General features: G+C 50.4%; 4 protein-coding genes across 4 annotated transcripts; 3 read left to right on the plus strand and 1 right to left on the minus strand.

Annotated features, from left to right (window-relative positions):
* Positions 1-1,705: 1,705 nt before the first annotated feature.
* Positions 1,706-4,961, minus strand: TrAtP1_004781 (uncharacterized protein). Its single transcript, XM_014084206.2, has 3 exons — positions 4,596-4,961; positions 2,634-4,503; positions 1,706-2,538 (listed from the first exon to the last, which is right to left on the minus strand). Exons 1-3 carry the CDS (start codon positions 4,898-4,900, stop codon positions 2,419-2,421), a joined length of 2,295 nt encoding a protein of 764 aa, XP_013939681.1. The 5' UTR covers positions 4,901-4,961; the 3' UTR covers positions 1,706-2,418.
* Positions 4,962-5,318: 357 nt separating this feature from the next.
* Positions 5,319-8,421, plus strand: TrAtP1_004782 (uncharacterized protein). The gene is made up of 4 exons (XM_014084207.2): positions 5,319-5,689; positions 5,744-6,353; positions 6,426-7,849; positions 7,914-8,421. Exons 1-4 carry the CDS (start codon positions 5,546-5,548, stop codon positions 8,091-8,093), a joined length of 2,358 nt encoding a protein of 785 aa, XP_013939682.1. The 5' UTR covers positions 5,319-5,545; the 3' UTR covers positions 8,094-8,421.
* Positions 8,422-8,498: 77 nt separating this feature from the next.
* On the plus strand, positions 8,499-10,466 carry TrAtP1_004783 (uncharacterized protein). Its single transcript, XM_014084208.2, has 4 exons — positions 8,499-8,962; positions 9,018-9,643; positions 9,709-10,067; positions 10,144-10,466. Exons 1-4 carry the CDS (start codon positions 8,523-8,525, stop codon positions 10,225-10,227), a joined length of 1,509 nt encoding a protein of 502 aa, XP_013939683.2. The 5' UTR covers positions 8,499-8,522; the 3' UTR covers positions 10,228-10,466.
* Positions 10,467-11,505: 1,039 nt separating this feature from the next.
* Positions 11,506-15,551, plus strand: TrAtP1_004784 (uncharacterized protein; the record flags this gene model as incomplete). The annotated part of the gene is made up of 12 exons (XM_066112444.1): positions 11,506-11,568; positions 11,652-11,681; positions 11,789-11,861; positions 11,990-12,061; positions 12,132-12,853; positions 12,925-13,690; positions 13,762-13,868; positions 13,960-14,233; positions 14,327-14,556; positions 14,621-14,768; positions 14,832-15,252; positions 15,314-15,551. The coding sequence occupies 12 exons, from the start codon at positions 11,506-11,508 to the stop codon at positions 15,549-15,551; spliced, it is 3,144 nt and encodes a 1,047-aa protein (XP_065968529.1).
* Between the last annotated feature and the right edge of the window lie 987 nt (positions 15,552-16,538).

The following is a 16,538-nucleotide window of genomic DNA, read 5'->3' on the forward strand; positions in this document are numbered from 1 at the left end:
ATATTAAGATGCCCCTCTGTCAGCTGTTTACCGATGTAACCGATATTATACGGAAACGGGATCAAATAGCCTCATATCCGCCTCATTCTCGGTACCGTCTTCATTTTCTCACTTGGTTGCCATGCCATTCCTTGCTAACTCACACAAGGCTTCTGTCCGGATAGGTGGATCCTGGCACCGTCGGTGAATTGGCAGCATGGCAGACTGCGGAGTAAGGTATGTGACATGTACCCTATGCGCAAGGAAACGACACGACAAAGCAAGTCTTGTCCCACGCCTATGCCGATGGCGTTTCAGCCGCATGCTAGGAGCATCAGACGCGCTCCTAGAGCCGCGAATAGCAGCGCCTTTGGGAAAGGTGCCCGCGAACTAGCAGTTGCAGGAAGCCAAGTTGAGCAAACAAGTCGGATTCGGGCGCGTGCTGGAGCAATTGGAGCATCTAAAAATACCATGGTGCTATTATTGACTCCCGCCGAAGCCCAATTGGAATAGATGCCATGATGCCGGTTTGGATGCTGTTTCGTCGCTACCAGCATTGTTGTCACTGTCGCCAGAATGCCGTCAGACAATCCCAATTTCGGCAACTGAATATTATGCCATGTCCTTTCTTGTTAAGGAGTGGTCTCATTCTCTCGTCTTGAGATCGCCACCAACGTTTCCATAAGTCAGCTCCTCAAGGCTAAACGGTCTTTGCGGAAGGGTACCTGAGTATATGACGAGGTAGCGCTAGATCCAAACTTTCCGCGGATCGACCCTTGTTCCTGTTTCTGTGTTCGAGCGGCGCTATTTAATTATTACTTTAGCTGCTTTTGCAGCAATAGTGCACGCCCCCTCCACATCCAAATACTGTACCAGTTGCAAAACACATCACGCATTTGGCAGTGTGTCGTTTGCTATGCTACTATACCTGCGAATAGGCGCAACACTGTCTCTATGCAAAGATGGTGTTATACTAACGTAGCTCTGCATGCCCGGCGCAGCTCTAAGCCTCGGAGCATGGATTCTCGTTCCCCGAGCTAATGCTCCTCATCCTCTATGCTGTTCAGCTTGCAGCAGGTCAGGCTGCAGTCCAGCCTGACCGCTGTCAAGTGACCAACCAGTTCGTCTGCCCGTTTACTTGGCTGCATACCTAGCGGTACATTAGCCGACGGGACTGCAGTAGCATAATGCTGTCCACGGCATAAGAAGCTAAGTGGGCGCGAAGGATGGATATGATGGACCATAGATTTGCGTGTGTGACAACGCAGCTACGAATAGCTCCACGCGGGTGCTGCCGTCTACTAAGGGAGACGTGTTTACAAACCCAACAACACTATTGACCTTTTTTTTTTTTTCTTTCGTGTTCGTGCCAGCCTCCGGGAATCCGGGCCGCTTGGTAGAAGGATCTATGTGTAATGGTCCCCATCCACCGTTGGGCGAGGACAATAGGCTGGATGAAACTGTCAAGGCTTTCGGAGTTGCGCATCTACGAGGCCAATTGCCAGCGCAGACATTCGTTGTCTCGGCGTGACATCTTGCTTTATGCTTCGAACGCTTCTCAACCCAACGTTTATGCACTCTGCCATATCCAAGCCAGGTTTGTCTATTGGTTGCAAAGGGGGCAGCTGAATGCGTTTGGGAAGCGACTATTTGCTACAGTATCCGCCTCCTCTTGCTTACACTTTCCCCCCCTTTTTTTCCTTTTCCTCTATTTGCTTCTTTTCAGCGGTGACATTATGAACACGAGCAACACATACATACATACGTACACCTGATCACAAAAAAAGAAAGGAGGCGTTGCAGTGCGGGGGGGGTATCCAAGCTATCTCCCAAAGCATTCTATATTGCAGCGGCTGAGAATCCTCCTCATACGCGAGTTTATCAATAAAAAAAGCAAACAAAGTCTGCGTCTAGATTCTAACTGGTCCAACGAATAAAAAACTGACGCCATGAAAGCAAGGCAGCTACTAATGCAAAGCCTCCTCTTCATCCCTTACATAGAGAGAAACAACGTCCATTTTTCTCCTCCCCCAAGATGTACATGCCCCCCCCCTAAAAAACAGGGAAGAGGAATGAGAAACCGGGATTCGTGGGATTCAAATGTGGCAACAGGCCATTTGGCAGCTGTGTGCATATATTGTCTATACCATTTGGCTTTCTGTGGTAGACGGTATTTTTTCGAGCCAGCCCCTTCGAGGATTACTTTTAGACCAGTCTCTTTTAGCAAGTCTACTCCAAATGAGCTGCAAGGAAGGACGTATGAGAAGAGGGCTCCCCCCCCAAAAAAAGAGCAAGAGAAAGAGAGGCTGTCATCAGAGCTGAGCCGGCATCCATGACGGCACGCGACAAGTCCTGAGCCAATCTTGGCAGGTTTGATTAAGTAGCAGCGCCGTGCCTCAGATTTATGTCATCTTTTTTTTATTATGGTTGCATGCCCGCTCACCGACCAGCCTTCTTCATGGCCTCCTTTCTCCTTTTCTTCTCTGCGGCCCGGACTAATGACCGCCTGATATCGCCGTCTTCAAAGGTGTCAAGATTAAAGTATATGGGTGCAATTTCCTGTATCAAGTTAGCGTCATGCCTCGCCTCGCCTCGCCTCGCTTCACTATTTTTTTCAATGCAAAAGGGTGGAGTGTGATTGTAAGATAACTCACCAATAACCATTCTGGCCTGATGCCTGTGCATGTTCGAATATATTGCTTGGATGTAAGGACGAATTCGTTGTACAGAACCCAGTCGTACTCCGTGCGAAGAACCGTTGAGGGATGAATCATGACGGCCTGCTCGTCCTTCACAGTGCGGTAAACCTTGCCGGAGCTCTCCTTCATGGCGACCTGCATGAAAAAGCCAGCCAGCATGGCCCTCCGGATGTTGGTGTAGTAGTTCTTGTCCTCGAATGGCGTCGAGACAAGGTCGAGGCCGTGCGTCTCCATGATCCGCTTCAGTTGGGCACGAACGCTGTCTGCGCTGGAAAGGTGGCGGAAGGACACAAAGTGTTCGTGGCACCACTGCTTGGCGTAGCTGGGATCCGCAGTCTCTTGGCCCTTGAAGGCGTGGTAGGCGTTGAGCAACGTCAAGTGGTCGCCGTCGGGGTGAGCAAAGTGCGCCTTCATTTCGTCTGCGCGCTTACGGCTATTGGCGGGTCGGACAAATATCTGGGGGACTGACAACAGGGAAGTGATGGATAGAATCTCATTGGAGCAATAAAATTCCGGCGAGGAAATAAGCATGACGGCCAAGGCGGGGTCCAGGGGAAACTCGGATGCCAGACTCCCGAGAGTGGTCAGCTCTCCGTCGTCGTCGAGACAGGCAAGATAGTTCAGCTCTTCCAGGGCACGCATCATGGTCTCCGGGGCAGGAGGATCCATGAGGTCGAAGTGAACAAGATCCTCAACGCCAAGTTTCTTCAATTCTAGAACGGTGTTGGCCAGATTAGACCGCAGAATCTCGGGATAAGTCTGCTCAATGAGCTCCTTCTTGAATGCCTTTTCAGTGTAAAGTCTGAAGCATTTACCAGGCTTTGTACGACCGGCACGACCGGCACGCTGCTGTGCCGAGGCCTTGGAGATGGGCGAAACCAGCAGAGATTCGACTCTGATTCTGGGGTTGTAAATCTTTTGCTTGCTGAAGCCAGGGTCAACGACGTAGACAATGCCGTCAATGGTCAAACTGGTTTCGGCAATGTTGGTCGAAACGATGACTTTTCGGCCAGGCCGTCCTCCCTTCTTCAGCGGCCCGGGGGCCTTGTCAAAGATACGCTGCTGCTGGTGAGGTGGTAGCGTACCGTACAGAGGATAAATGGCCAGCGGGCCGGCATCCACTTCCCGTGTCAGCTCCTCGGCCTCAAGGCCAATTTTTCGACAGGCATCCTCAATCTCATCTTCACCCGTGAGGAAAAGTAGGATATCGCCTTCGGGTTCCGAGGCGTGGATCTGGAGCACCGTTCTGATTGAGGCCTCGACGTAGTCCTTCTCCGGCTCGGGGGTGTAGAATATCTCAACGGGGTGAGTTCGTCCTGGCACGGCCAGGAGTGGGGCGTCGTTGAAGTATTTTTGGAACTTTTGGGCGTCAAGCGTAGCAGACATGATGATGATCTTCAGGTCAGGACGTCTCTCGGCAATCTGCTTGAGTAGAGCCATGAGGATATCGGTGGCTAATGTTCTCTCGTGGGCTTCGTCGAGAATGATGCAGCTGTATCGAGACATCTCGTGGTCGTGCATGGCCTCACGTAGAAGCATACCATCCGTCATGTACTTCAGCATGGTCTTTTGCGATGTCTTGTCCTCGAAACGGATGCTGTAACCGACTTCCTCTCCGAGCGAGACGTCCATCTCGTCGGCCACACGTTGGGCTACCGACATGGCGGCGACTCGACGTGGCTGCGTACAGGCAATAAGCTTGCCATTGAGATGCGGAAGCTCATCGTATACGACGTACTGGGGAATCTGAGTGGTCTTTCCAGAACCGGTCTCACCGACGAAGACGAGGATCTGGGTTGAGTGGTACTTGTTGAGGAATTCTTGCCTAATGTTGAAAGCAAGAGTGAGCAATTGGCCCATCACATATGGAGAAGGGGAGCGAGTGCGATGCGGTGAATCCCACGCGATAACACATACCTTTGCTTGTGGACGGGGAGATCTCGCCGTGTCTGCAAGATTTGAAAGTACTTTTGCGAATGCTCACGGCCTGTGAATGGGTTCGAATCCGAATCCTCAGCCTTGAAAGCCTGTTGCGCAGTGGTCTCGCGGCGCTTCATGCCCGCCAAAACCGAGTTGGCAGCCGGTTCGCCAGAGGCCCAGCCATTGTTCTCCTCCTCGTACATGTGAGCCAGATACGGATTGGGCTTTCCGTCGGTCTTGGTCTTCTTGTTGGAAGCCTCCTCGTAGTCCGAGCTCGCTCGTTTCACTGCTCTGTCGGCCATGGTGACGATGGTGGGCTGCCGCGCAACGGGAAAAAGATTGGTCGGCGCTGTCTGCCTGTCTGTCGCGGTTGGCTTAGAAAATTTTGGCGGGACTGGCAGAATTCCTCTTATCGATAACGACTAGTTCTGCAACGGTGCATCGTAAGATGCTATTTGCACTGTACAGGTCTAAATCATTGTTTCCTTTCAGTGGTAGCGGAGAATTGCAAAGCCAGATAATTGGTAGCCTGGAAATTTTCTAGAATGGCTGTAACCGCCATTTTTTAGTGTGTTTTTTTTTGGTATATGGTCTCTCTGGTATAACAAATTGTGAAGTTATACTGACACAGCATATACGCTCAGTCACTGGATAGCACGGGCAGACACTGCGCACTGTAGCGACACTGCCCTGTTCTCCCACTGAGAAAAGCACTGGCAGCAAATAACCTGTTTTGAAATTCAAGTGAGAGGGGCTGAGTATTGTTGCCCACTCACGAAACGAAGAGAGTCGGATATCTCTGGCCGTCTCCTGTATATTGCGGACCTTTTATCAACTTCATAGACATATCCATTCTTTCTTTTTAGGCCCCAACATTCAACCCTCCCAGCCAGATAAAATCTCCCGGGTGAAGCATACAGACACCCGGCATAACCTTGTCTCGAAAAATGGCAACAGAATCAGATGCTGGCGGCTTTTCGCTCCAGGGAGGCTTCCAAGAAAACCGACCCATGTTTACGCTTGGATATCATGACTCTAAAAGGGAAACACCGCTGTCAGAGCTGCAATATGGATACCTGCTGAATCAAGATGCAAGTGAGCTGATGAATCCGCATGGCTATTTCTAGATTCTAACCGTCTTCTAGTTTTCTGTGGCTACTACGCCCATCACTAACAGTAACTTCAAATCTCGAGTCTTCAAGGTTGTATCGGACCATCTGGCAACGCTCAAGGCAAATGGCGAAAAGGGGACCAGCATCGCTACAGCGAGCCGCGCTGACCCTATCCTTCTTCCCCTCACTCCGGAGGATACTAGCATGTTCCCCTCTCAGGCAGTCAATACTTATGTTGCGTACACAAGCCCCTGGATCGATCTTTGCTCAACTGATCCTGTCGTTGCCAACATCTCTCGTCAAGTGTTGAACCTCGAAGTCAACTATGCCAGCTGGTGCGGCGTGAAGAGTATCATCATTACTGGGCCAGGCCAAGATGCGTCCAAGGATGGAGGAAACCAAGGTCTCGCGCAATACTCTAGAGCTATTCAGGAGGTCTTGACTATTGCGCCCTCTATATCTGTTTTGATCCACATTCCCATGTATCGCGAGCCGCTTGTTGGAGCCCAGAACGAGACACTTTCCTCGTTGAATGAGCAGGAAGCCTCGAAAGCTGATGGAGGCGATATTGACATCTTTACAAGCTGGGATTCATGGAACCAGATTAGGTCGGTTTGCAAATACAACCCCAGGCTTCTTGTTGGTATGCAGACAATCACCTCTTCCTTTTTTTTTTTTTTTTTTTGCTCCTCTTGGCTAACCCTTATCCTTATAGCGCTGAAGGTGCCGAAGGTTATGGCAGAGAAAGATCTGCAAAACCGCTGGTTCTGTGAACCCCTCCACTACTTGACTCTCGGCCCTGAAGTGTTCCAGAAAAACAAGGCAGGCTATCCCAGTCTCACCAGAAACCACCAGGATATGATTTTCGCCTACATGCGCTTGAAGAATGCGCCGTGGCTTCTGCTTTGCGACGTTGGCCCTGATGTGCGACACATTACGGATGGTAAGGATGAGAAACCGCCTTTGTCGGAGGCTGACTTCCCCAGCCTGGCGGAAGCCAGCAGACCGGCATTTCGCGTGTCTACCGATTCCAGCGTCTACTGCGAGTACTTGCGGTGGCTGGAAACACAACAGGCACCATTCTCAGTTTTGGAGACCCCCATTCTTACCAACTTCCAAGATTGGCTACAGTCGCCGTTGCAGCCGCTGTCAGACAATCTTGAATCCGCAACCTATGAGGTCTTCGAAAACGATGCCATCAAATACGACCAGTATGAGCTGGCCATAGCTGAGGCTTTGAAAGAATGGAACGAGCTTAGCCTCCCCACATCCAAGCCTGGTGTTATTGTAATGGCAGTTGCTGGCTCTGGCCGTGGCCCTATAGTAACCAAGGCTATCCAAGCTGCGGAATCTACTGGTTCCAAAGTGGAGGTCTGGGCTCTTGAAAAGAACCCCAACGCATATGTATACCTCCTCCGCCAAAATGCCCAGAAATGGGGCGGTAAAGTCAATGTCGTCAAGACGGACATGCGCGAATGGAAAGGCCCGGTGGTTTCGGAATCACCTGAGACTGGACCAGTTTATGGCAAGATTGATATCCTCATTTCTGAGCTCCTCGGCTCCTTTGGTGATAACGAACTTTCTCCCGAGTGTCTGGATGGTATCCAACATGTTTTGGCAAAGCCTCACGGCATTTCCATTCCTCAGTCTTACACAGCACACCTGAGCCCTATCGCCACACCAAAGCTTTACGCAGACATTTACACAAGGGCTCTGACTGACGCCACTGCATTCGATACCCCTTGGGTGGTGAGCCTGTTTCAACTGGACTTTGTGGCTCAAAAAGTGCCAGGCCACCCGAGATTTCAGGAAGCATGGGAATTTTCACACCCCATTCCTGATTCCACACTTGACGCCGTTGTAGCGCGACGATCCGGAGGTGTTGTCGGCGGTACAGGAGGATCCATGGCAGGCGCTGCAGGAGCGAACGATCACAACTCTAGATTCTGCCATTTGACATTCGTTGCTCGAACTCGTGGAGTTGCCCACGGATTAGCAGGATATTTCGAATCCACCTTGTATGAGCGAAAGTCAGGCCCGAACAAGGGTAAGAAGTGTGAAATTAGCATTCACCCGGAGCGAATTGATGAGAAGAGCAAAGACATGGTGTCTTGGTTCCCCATCTTCTTCCCATTGAAAGTGAGTTTTGCTCTTTATATCAGTCATCAGAGAAATAAGCATCTGCTAACATAGTTGATAATAGCAACCCCTTTACTTCCCTGCGGATACTGAGCTGGAAGTAAGCATGTGGAGGCAGACCGACGACACCAAGGTCTGGTACGAATGGCTCGTGGAGGCGTGGACATGGGTTGGGCCCTCGGCACGTGTCAAGGTGGCATCTTCGGATATCTGTAGCAGCCGTAAGATCGCCTGTCTGATGTAGATCACGGCTAGCTAGTAGTAGTAGTCTCTGGGCCGCATAGTTGCGGCATTCTTAGCCTCAAGTTTGCGGCAATCTGGACCTAGAAAACTGGGCTGTATCCGACGGCGGGTAAAAATGTAGCCGATTTGCTCACAAATTCAACGCTGAGAAAATCCCGAAATCGGTCTAGAAGTGTACGCTCGGGAGAACATTTGCTGCGTATCTGATGGCGAATTTAGGCTCAAGTGCACTGAGACATGCTATGCCTTTGTTTTTGGCAATACTAGTATGTTGATGCTATCCGCATCATGGTGTAGCTACATGTAGCTTACACGCATCTTGAGGGACCCCGAAGCACCTCCGGGCCTCGCCGCGTTCCACGGCGGGGGAGGCGGTTGACCCGGCACCGGTACCGGCAATCGGGCAATCGCTCAAGCGCAAGCGCCGCATATGTGCCAGCACGTACTTGTACCGGGACCCTTTCCAATCCCTGGCGAAATCTGTCTCTGGAACCACCCATTGGCGTCTTGCTTTTCTTCATTTTCTCCAGCTCGGCCTTGCTGCGCGGAAGTGGGGATAGAAATTCGGCGCGGAGCCATGGCCTCTGTCCGATCGGCTCTTGGGGGGATGCCCCGCAAAACCGCGTTGCTGTCCAGCTATAACCCCTCCATCCCCAGACCCAGGACGTATTCATCTTTGTCTCCGCCATTGTCTTCATCGTCGCCTCGTTCGAGCTCCGAAACTCTCACCTCTACCCTCAGATTCCGCCAAGCTCCAGCCCAGAGGCGTCATCTAGCCGCAATGTCGACCCAAGCTTCGCACCCAGCACTGCTCATCCCTGGGCCCATTGAATTCGATGATGCCGTGCTCCAGTCAATGAGCCACTTCAGGTAATGACATCGTTTCTCAGCCCGAGCTTGATCGGCGAGCTAATTGCGATGATAGCGAGAGCCATGTCGGCCCTACCTTTGTGAACACCTTTGGCGAGACCCTAGGCCTACTTCGCCCGCTCTTCCAGACCACCAACCCTGCTTCCCAGCCTTTCGTCATCAGCGGCTCCGGTACACTGGGCTGGGATTTGGTAGCTGCCAACTTGACTGAGGCCGGCGAGGATGCTTTGGTGTTGAGTACCGGCTACTTTGGTGACAGCTTCGCCGATTGCTTGGCCACGTATGGGGCCAAGCCTACCAAGCTGGAGGGGCCTGTTGGTGGACGACCCCAGGTGCCTGAAATCGAAAAGGCCCTTTCGGAGAAGAAGTATAAGATTGTTACCGTCACCCATGTCGACACTTCCACCGGTGTTGTCAGCGACCTCAAGAGCATTGTTCAGGCTGTTCGGAAGGTTTCTCCGGAGACGCTGGTTATTGTAGACGGTGTGTGCAGTGTTGCTTGCGAGGAGATTGCGTTTGACGAGTGGGACCTGGACGGTGTTATCACGGCTCCTCAGAAGGCGATTGGCTGCCCTGCCGGCTTGTCGATCTCGATGTTCAGCGGACGCGCGATGGAGGTCTTTAAGAACAGAAAGACTCCTCCTGCATCTTATTTTGCTTCATTCAAGAACTGGACACCCAGTATGTTTCTCACATCCGTCCCCATTGCAAATTTCCGTCGGCGCTAATGTTGAATCTTCATCTAGTCATGCAAAACTACGAGGCCAAGAAGCCCTCATACTTTGCGACCCCATCACCGCAGCTTGTACACGCTCTGAATACCGCCCTGAAGCAAATTCTGGCTCGACCATTGTCGGAACGCTTCCAGAAGCACAAGGAAGTATCTGACAAGGTAAAGAAGGCGGTCGCCGACCTCGGCTTGAAGATCGTTGCAACCAAGCCCGAAGATCAGTCTTCCGCCATGACGGCCATTTACTTGCCCGATGGCGTTCAGATTGCGAATGTTCTGCCCAAGCTGGCCAGCAGGGGTGTCATTTTCGCAGGCGGCCTGCACAAGGAGATTGCGACAAAGTACATTCGGTTCGGACACATGGGTGTCTCAGTCGTAAGTGACTCCCAGGCTTATTCGCTTGACGATGATGGGACAAGTGATAAAAGTGCTGACGATTTTCACATCATAGACGGACCCAGCCAGGACAGATATCGACAATGCTCTTGAAGCCCTGAAGACCAGTTTGGCGGAGTGTGGATATACTAAGGCTTAGGATGCGGGAGGGCGGTGGCGCTGGAATTTATAATGGAGGGGTGGACGGGATGCTACAAAGTTTAAAGCATAAGACGAGAGAGGAGCAAGCAAGCAAGCAAGCAAACTAGATGTGGAGGATAAACCGAAAAAAATATACAGTGTCCGAAAGGATGAGTGGCGTTGGTGGTGTTGCTACTACTAGACGAGATGGGAGTGCCAAGCAGGTACATGTCATTTTGCAAATCATAAAGTTATGACACCCTTTGTTCATTATTAATACGCGACTTGACTATGGTTTTCCGTATATTGAACCTGATAATCACGCCAATTGTCTATCATGGCTGTCCAAGCTCGACAAATGCAGTTACATGCTTGTGGCCGCGCTTGTCCATCTAGGCTCTGGGCTTGCGCCTCGCATTGAATCAAGCGGGGGACAAGCGTTGGAGTTTTGAAGACGAGGCTATCACATCACATCACACAGCCAAGTACTGATACTTGACCTCGGATGGTAACGTCATGATAGCGCTAAGTCCGGCCTAGCGATAGCGATTGCGTCGCCAGGATTAGTTGCCCAGGGCGGCGCGATGCAATATCTCCGGCAAGCAACAGAGGTACCCGTTACCAAGGCCCAGAGGCGAGCTGAAGCTGAAGTTAGGCTAGGCGGTTAAAATCGATCGCAGCAAGAGCGACGAGTGGCCAGGACGGGCTGACAAAAGCGTTGGAGGGATTCAATCAAGCAATGCAATCAAGTTCAGCCCCGCCATTAACGTCGTGCTGGTGTCGAGCTCGGGCATCGCCTCTGCTGTAGCTCGCTGCTGTAGGCGCTGTGCTACTGTGTGGCCCTGCTGACAATTCCTGCTCCAGGCAGCTTCCAGGCATCGAACCGCCTGAAAAGCCGCCGCCGCCTCCACTGCAGCAACCACGCGGCTCTAGCTCATTTCCCGCTCCAGCACGCAGTGCCAGAAAAAAAGGCTCCGCTGCTGCTTGTTTTCTTTAACCTCGTCTCCCCACCGCGCCGCCCGCCTTTTCACTCTCCCTCACTTCCTTGCGTTTTTCTTTTCCTTCCACGAACCCGCGCGCTCTCCTCTCTTTTTTCGCCGTTGCCCGTGTTTCTCCTCCTTCTTCGACCGCCCGAGAGATCGCAGAGAGAAAACCCCCCCCATCTTTACGCCACCGACGCACCGCACAGCCGCCACTTTGTGCGCTGCGTCGTTCGACCGGATTTCGATTTGGTGATCTCGATTCCCTCCCCCGCCTTAGGAACAGCCTCCCCCTCCTCGCTCGCTGTCTGCCCACCATGCCTACCATTGAGGAGCTCGATAGCACGGTCCGGGCCTTCTACGAAGGTCGCGGCGAGCAGGTATGCTTGTCTGCATTGTTGGAATTTCTTTTTTATGGCATTGAAAGCTGACGCTTTGGTTTTTCTGTTTGCTCCATCTATAGCAAAAAGCAGCTCAAGCCGCCTTGAACCAGGTAAATACTCCTCCGCGTCCTCGAGCTCTCCACGGCAACCGATCTCTGTGCTATGACGCCAGGGTATAAGTTTAGACAATTTTTGCTAATTTATTTGTCAAATGCAGTTCAAGGAAGACCCCGATGCCTGGCTCATGGTCGACAAGATTCTATCCGACGCGCAGTATCCCCAGACGAAGTGTACGTGACCCCTCCTCTTGCCTCTCTCATCCCACCCATATTCATGACAAACCCAGCAATTCAAGCCAGGCATGGCAGCACAAATTGTTTTGTTTTCCATTACTGACATTTTGAACCAAAAAATAAAGACCTGGGTTTACAAGTTCTTGACAATGTTATCATGACAAGATGGAAGGTTTTGCCTCGGGAGCAGTGCCAAGGTAAGTCTCCTGCTGCTCTTGCTAATCAAGCAGCTGGCGTTGCTAATGGCCCGAATTTGCTCTCATCTAGGTATCCGAAACTTCATCGTCCAGTTCATTATCCAGTGTTCCAATAGCGAAGAGACTTTGCGCGCCCAAAAGACCCTCTTGAACAAGCTCAACCTCGTGCTTGTCTCGATCCTCAAGCAAGAATGGCCACACAACTGGCCCACGTTTATCAATGAAATCATTTCTTCTTGCCACTCCAGCCTTTCGATTTGCGAGAACAACATGATTATTCTGCGCTTGCTCTCCGAAGAGGTGTTCGACTACTCAGCCGAGCAAATGACATCCACCAAGACGAGGAACCTGAAGCAGACCATGTGTGCCGAGTTCTCTCAGATCTTCACCCTCTGCCAAGAGGTTCTCAACTCTGCCAACCAGCCAAGCCTCGTCAAAGCCACTCTCGAGACGTTGCTCCGCTTCTGCAACTGGATCCCTCTTGGCTACATCTTCGAGACGCCGCTTATCGACACCTTGCGAACCCGATTCTTGTCCGTCCCGGAGTTTCGAAATGTCACGCTTCAGTGCCTCACAGAGATTGGTGGTCTTCAGACCGGTGGACCTGGACAACCCAACTCATACGACGAACAGCTGGTTAAGATGTTTACTGAGGTTCTGACCACAATTGCTGACATCATCCCGGTTTCGCTCGACCTCAAGGCTACCTACCCGAGTAGCAACTCCAAGGACCAAGAATTTGTCCAGAACCTTGCTCTTTTCCTTTGCAACTTTTTCGGCATGCATCTTAATGTGAGAATTTCTCGACTCTGCATCTGATCCTGCTTCTTCAACGCGCCTATTTACTAATTATTCTTTGACAGCTTATTGAAAACCTTCCCAATAGGGATTATCTTATTCACGGCCATTACTATCTTGTCAGAATATCGCAAATCGACGACCGAGAAGTTTTCAAGATTTGCCTGGACTATTGGCTGAAGCTTGTTCAAGAGCTCTACGAGGAGATGCAGCAGCTTCCCATTACCGATCTCAACCCCTTGCTCGGGGTGGGAGGCGTGTCTGGAAGCGGAGCCCCGAACCCGAGTCTTTTGATGAACTACCCTCTTCGGAAGCACAAGTACAACGAAGTCCTCTCCAACCTGCGCGTTGTCATGATCGAGAAGATGGTTCGTCCAGAGGAAGTCTTGATTGTGGAAAACGACGAAGGAGAAATTGTTCGCGAGTTTGTCAAGGAGGGTGATACTGTGCAGCTCTACAAGACCATCAGAGAGTGCTTGGTTTACCTTACACATCTAGACGTGGTTGATACTGAGAACATCATGACCGAGAAGCTGGCCCGCCAAGTAGACGGTTCTGAGTGGTCATGGCACAACTGCAACGTGCTTTGCTGGGCCATCGGCTCCATCTCCCTTGCCATGAACGAAGAGACAGAGAAGCGATTCCTTGTCACGGTCATTAAGGATCTTCTTGGCCTTACTGAAATGAAGCGGGGCAAAGATAACAAAGCTGTTGTCGCCAGTAACATCATGTATATTGTTGGACAATATCCCCGTTTCCTCAAGGCTCACTGGAAATTCCTTAAGACGGTTGTTAACAAGCTCTTTGAGTTCATGCATGAGTCACACGAAGGTATGTTTCATTTTCTATTCCACCACATTAACCGACTACGTCCCATTCACATATGCTTACCTACTGAATAGGTGTTCAGGACATGGCTTGCGATACGTTCATTAAGATTGCCAGGCAATGCCGACGACACTTTGTCGCCCTTCAGCCTAGTGAGACAGAGCCCTTTATTGAAGAGATTGTACGAAATATGGGCAAGATTACATGCGACCTTACCCCCCCAACAAGTACATACTTTCTATGAGGCCTGTGGATATATGGTTGCTGCACAGGGCAACAAGAATCAACAGGAGAGGCTGTTGGCCGAACTGATGAACATCCCCAATGCGGCATGGAGTGAGATTATCAAGCAGGCTAATATGAATTCTGCAATCTTGCAAGATGCTGAGACCATCAAGGTTATTGGAAACATCATGAAGACCAACGTTTCAGCATGCTCTTCCACCGGCTCTTATTTTTACCCGCAGATTGGTCGAATCTATCACGACATGCTGCAGATGTACCGTGCCACAAGCTCGTTGATCTCTGAGGCCGTAGCGCGAGATGGTAGGTTTCCAGCGTTCTATCTCTATTCACTGTCTTTTCAACGCTCTACTCCCTTTTCCTTATGAATCGATCGGGCACTGACATTTATTGTAGGTGACCTGGCTACCAAGATGCCCAAGGTTCGCGGTCTGCGTACGATCAAGAAGGAGATCCTCAAGTTGATTGAGACTTATGTTGAGAAGGCCGAAGATCTTCAGGCCGTCAGAGCTCAGATGGTGCCCCCATTGTTAGATTCAGTCCTTGTCGACTACAACCGAAATGTGCCAGGAGCCCGTGACGCCGAGGTCTTGAAAGCCATGTCAACCATTATCACAAAGCTTGCTGTATGTGATAGCGTTGTTATAAATTCTCCTTCTTTTTCTGGGGTGTGAGCTAACATTGCAACAGGCGTTGATGGAAGACCAAGTTCCCACAATCATGGAAAATGTCTTTGAGTGCACTCTAGAGATGATTAACAAGGACTTTTCAGAATTCCCGGAGCATCGTGTCGAGTTCTTCAACTTGTTGCGAGCTATCAATCTGCACTGCTTCCCAGGTATGTTAATGATGCGTTCACAATACGAGTTACCTTGAATGAACAGAAACTGATTGGTAATAGCTCTGCTTAAACTTGACAACAACCAGTTCAAGTTTGTCATCGACTCTTGCTCATGGGCATTCAAGCACGACAACAGAGATGTTGAAGCTGCCGGTCTTAACATGTGCTTGGAGCTGATCACCAACATTGCTGAAAAGACGGACCCCAACACCGCCAATGCCTTCTTCCAGCGCTTCTTTGTTACTATCCTGCAGGATGTGCTCTTTGTTGTGACGGACAATGACCACAAGGCGGGTTTCAAGACGCAGTCTATGCTGTTGATGAAGCTCTTCTACTTTATCCACCCGGCTGATGGCACACCGCCAAAGATTCAAGGCCCCATCTACACACCGGACCAAGCCCAGGCTGGAACTGGCAACCGAGAATTCCTGTCTGCTTCTGTTGCCACTCTATTACAGAATGCCTTCCCTAACCTTCAAGCGTAAGCTTTTATACCCTTTTTTTTTTCGCTGGCTCAACTGGATGCTGACAATTACATGCAGAGCCCAAATCGCTAGCTTCGTTGAAGGGTTGTTCACTCTGAACACACAGTATGACAAATTCCGACTCAACCTCCGTGACTTCTTGATTTCCCTGAAGGAGTTCGCTGGAGATAACGCCGAGCTGTTCATTGTCGAGAAGGAGCAACTGGAGCGCGATGCCCGAGCTGCCGATATGGAGAGGCGACAAAAAGTCGGAGGTCTTGTGAAGCCATCAGATCTGGATGACGAAGAGCTCTGACTTGCGCAAGAGTTTCGTGCGGAAGTTGCGCCAAACCGGGATGCTGAAACCTCGCTGGGGTCGGAGAAGGCCGAGATACGGTACGGAGCCCTAGATGGATGGGAGCTCTACGGGCTGTGATATAAGCCATCTATTCGGGTGCTCCAGGCCTGGCTATGGCTTCAATCGACAGCGAGGATGCTTGGCGCCGATTTCATTTGTATTGATACCAAAAAAACGATAGAGTCACATGGTCCCGTTTATGCCTTGACGTTTATTAACCCAGCACCAAGGTAGGATGCCAGATTCTCTTTTTCTCTACCGTTTGAGATTCTGTCGATTCTGTCTGGCAGTTGAACAAAAAGCAGAAAAAAAAATAGCATGTCAAGGATGAGAGGGCTAGTCGTGTAGGAAAATGGAAGGTTTCTCATGTGAAGGACATGGGGGACAAAAAAAAGGTACTGAGGAGAAGTGGCAGAAGGGCATCAGAGAGAGAGAGAGACGAAGGAAGATGACGAAGACAAGTTCCGGTATGAAATGTAGGATTTTACCATACTATGAGGGGAGGACATAGATTAGGTACAGAAGAAAGACGTGGATCGCTGCGTTTACTCGTCAGGAGGACGGATTATGAATAAATAATTCTTTTTCAAACAGCTTCGTCGTCCACTCAATCAGAGACTAACAAGACAGAGAATAATGTCGAGACTTACTACCATCACAGAAGAAAGCGGGAAAGAGAAAATTGTAACAACCAACGTTGAATGTAGAAAAGGCTACACATACTAGTTATGCCAATAATGTTCAACCCAGTTCATCGATCTTTGTATGCTATCATGACTGCCCTTTGCCGCCCCCTTCATACATCCCAGTCCGCTCCGTAAAAGATATGCCCATATAACAAAAAGTGAAAGACGGTAACTAATATACAAAAAAGAAAGAAAGAAGAAAGTAAGAACATTGATGCATGCATGCTCATATGCCCCCCCTCCTTTCTTCTCAAGAATT

The sequence above is a fragment of the Trichoderma atroviride genome, chromosome 2, assembly GCF_020647795.1.
Source record: "Trichoderma atroviride chromosome 2, complete sequence".
NCBI classification, from domain to species: Eukaryota; Fungi; Ascomycota; class Sordariomycetes; order Hypocreales; family Hypocreaceae; genus Trichoderma; species Trichoderma atroviride.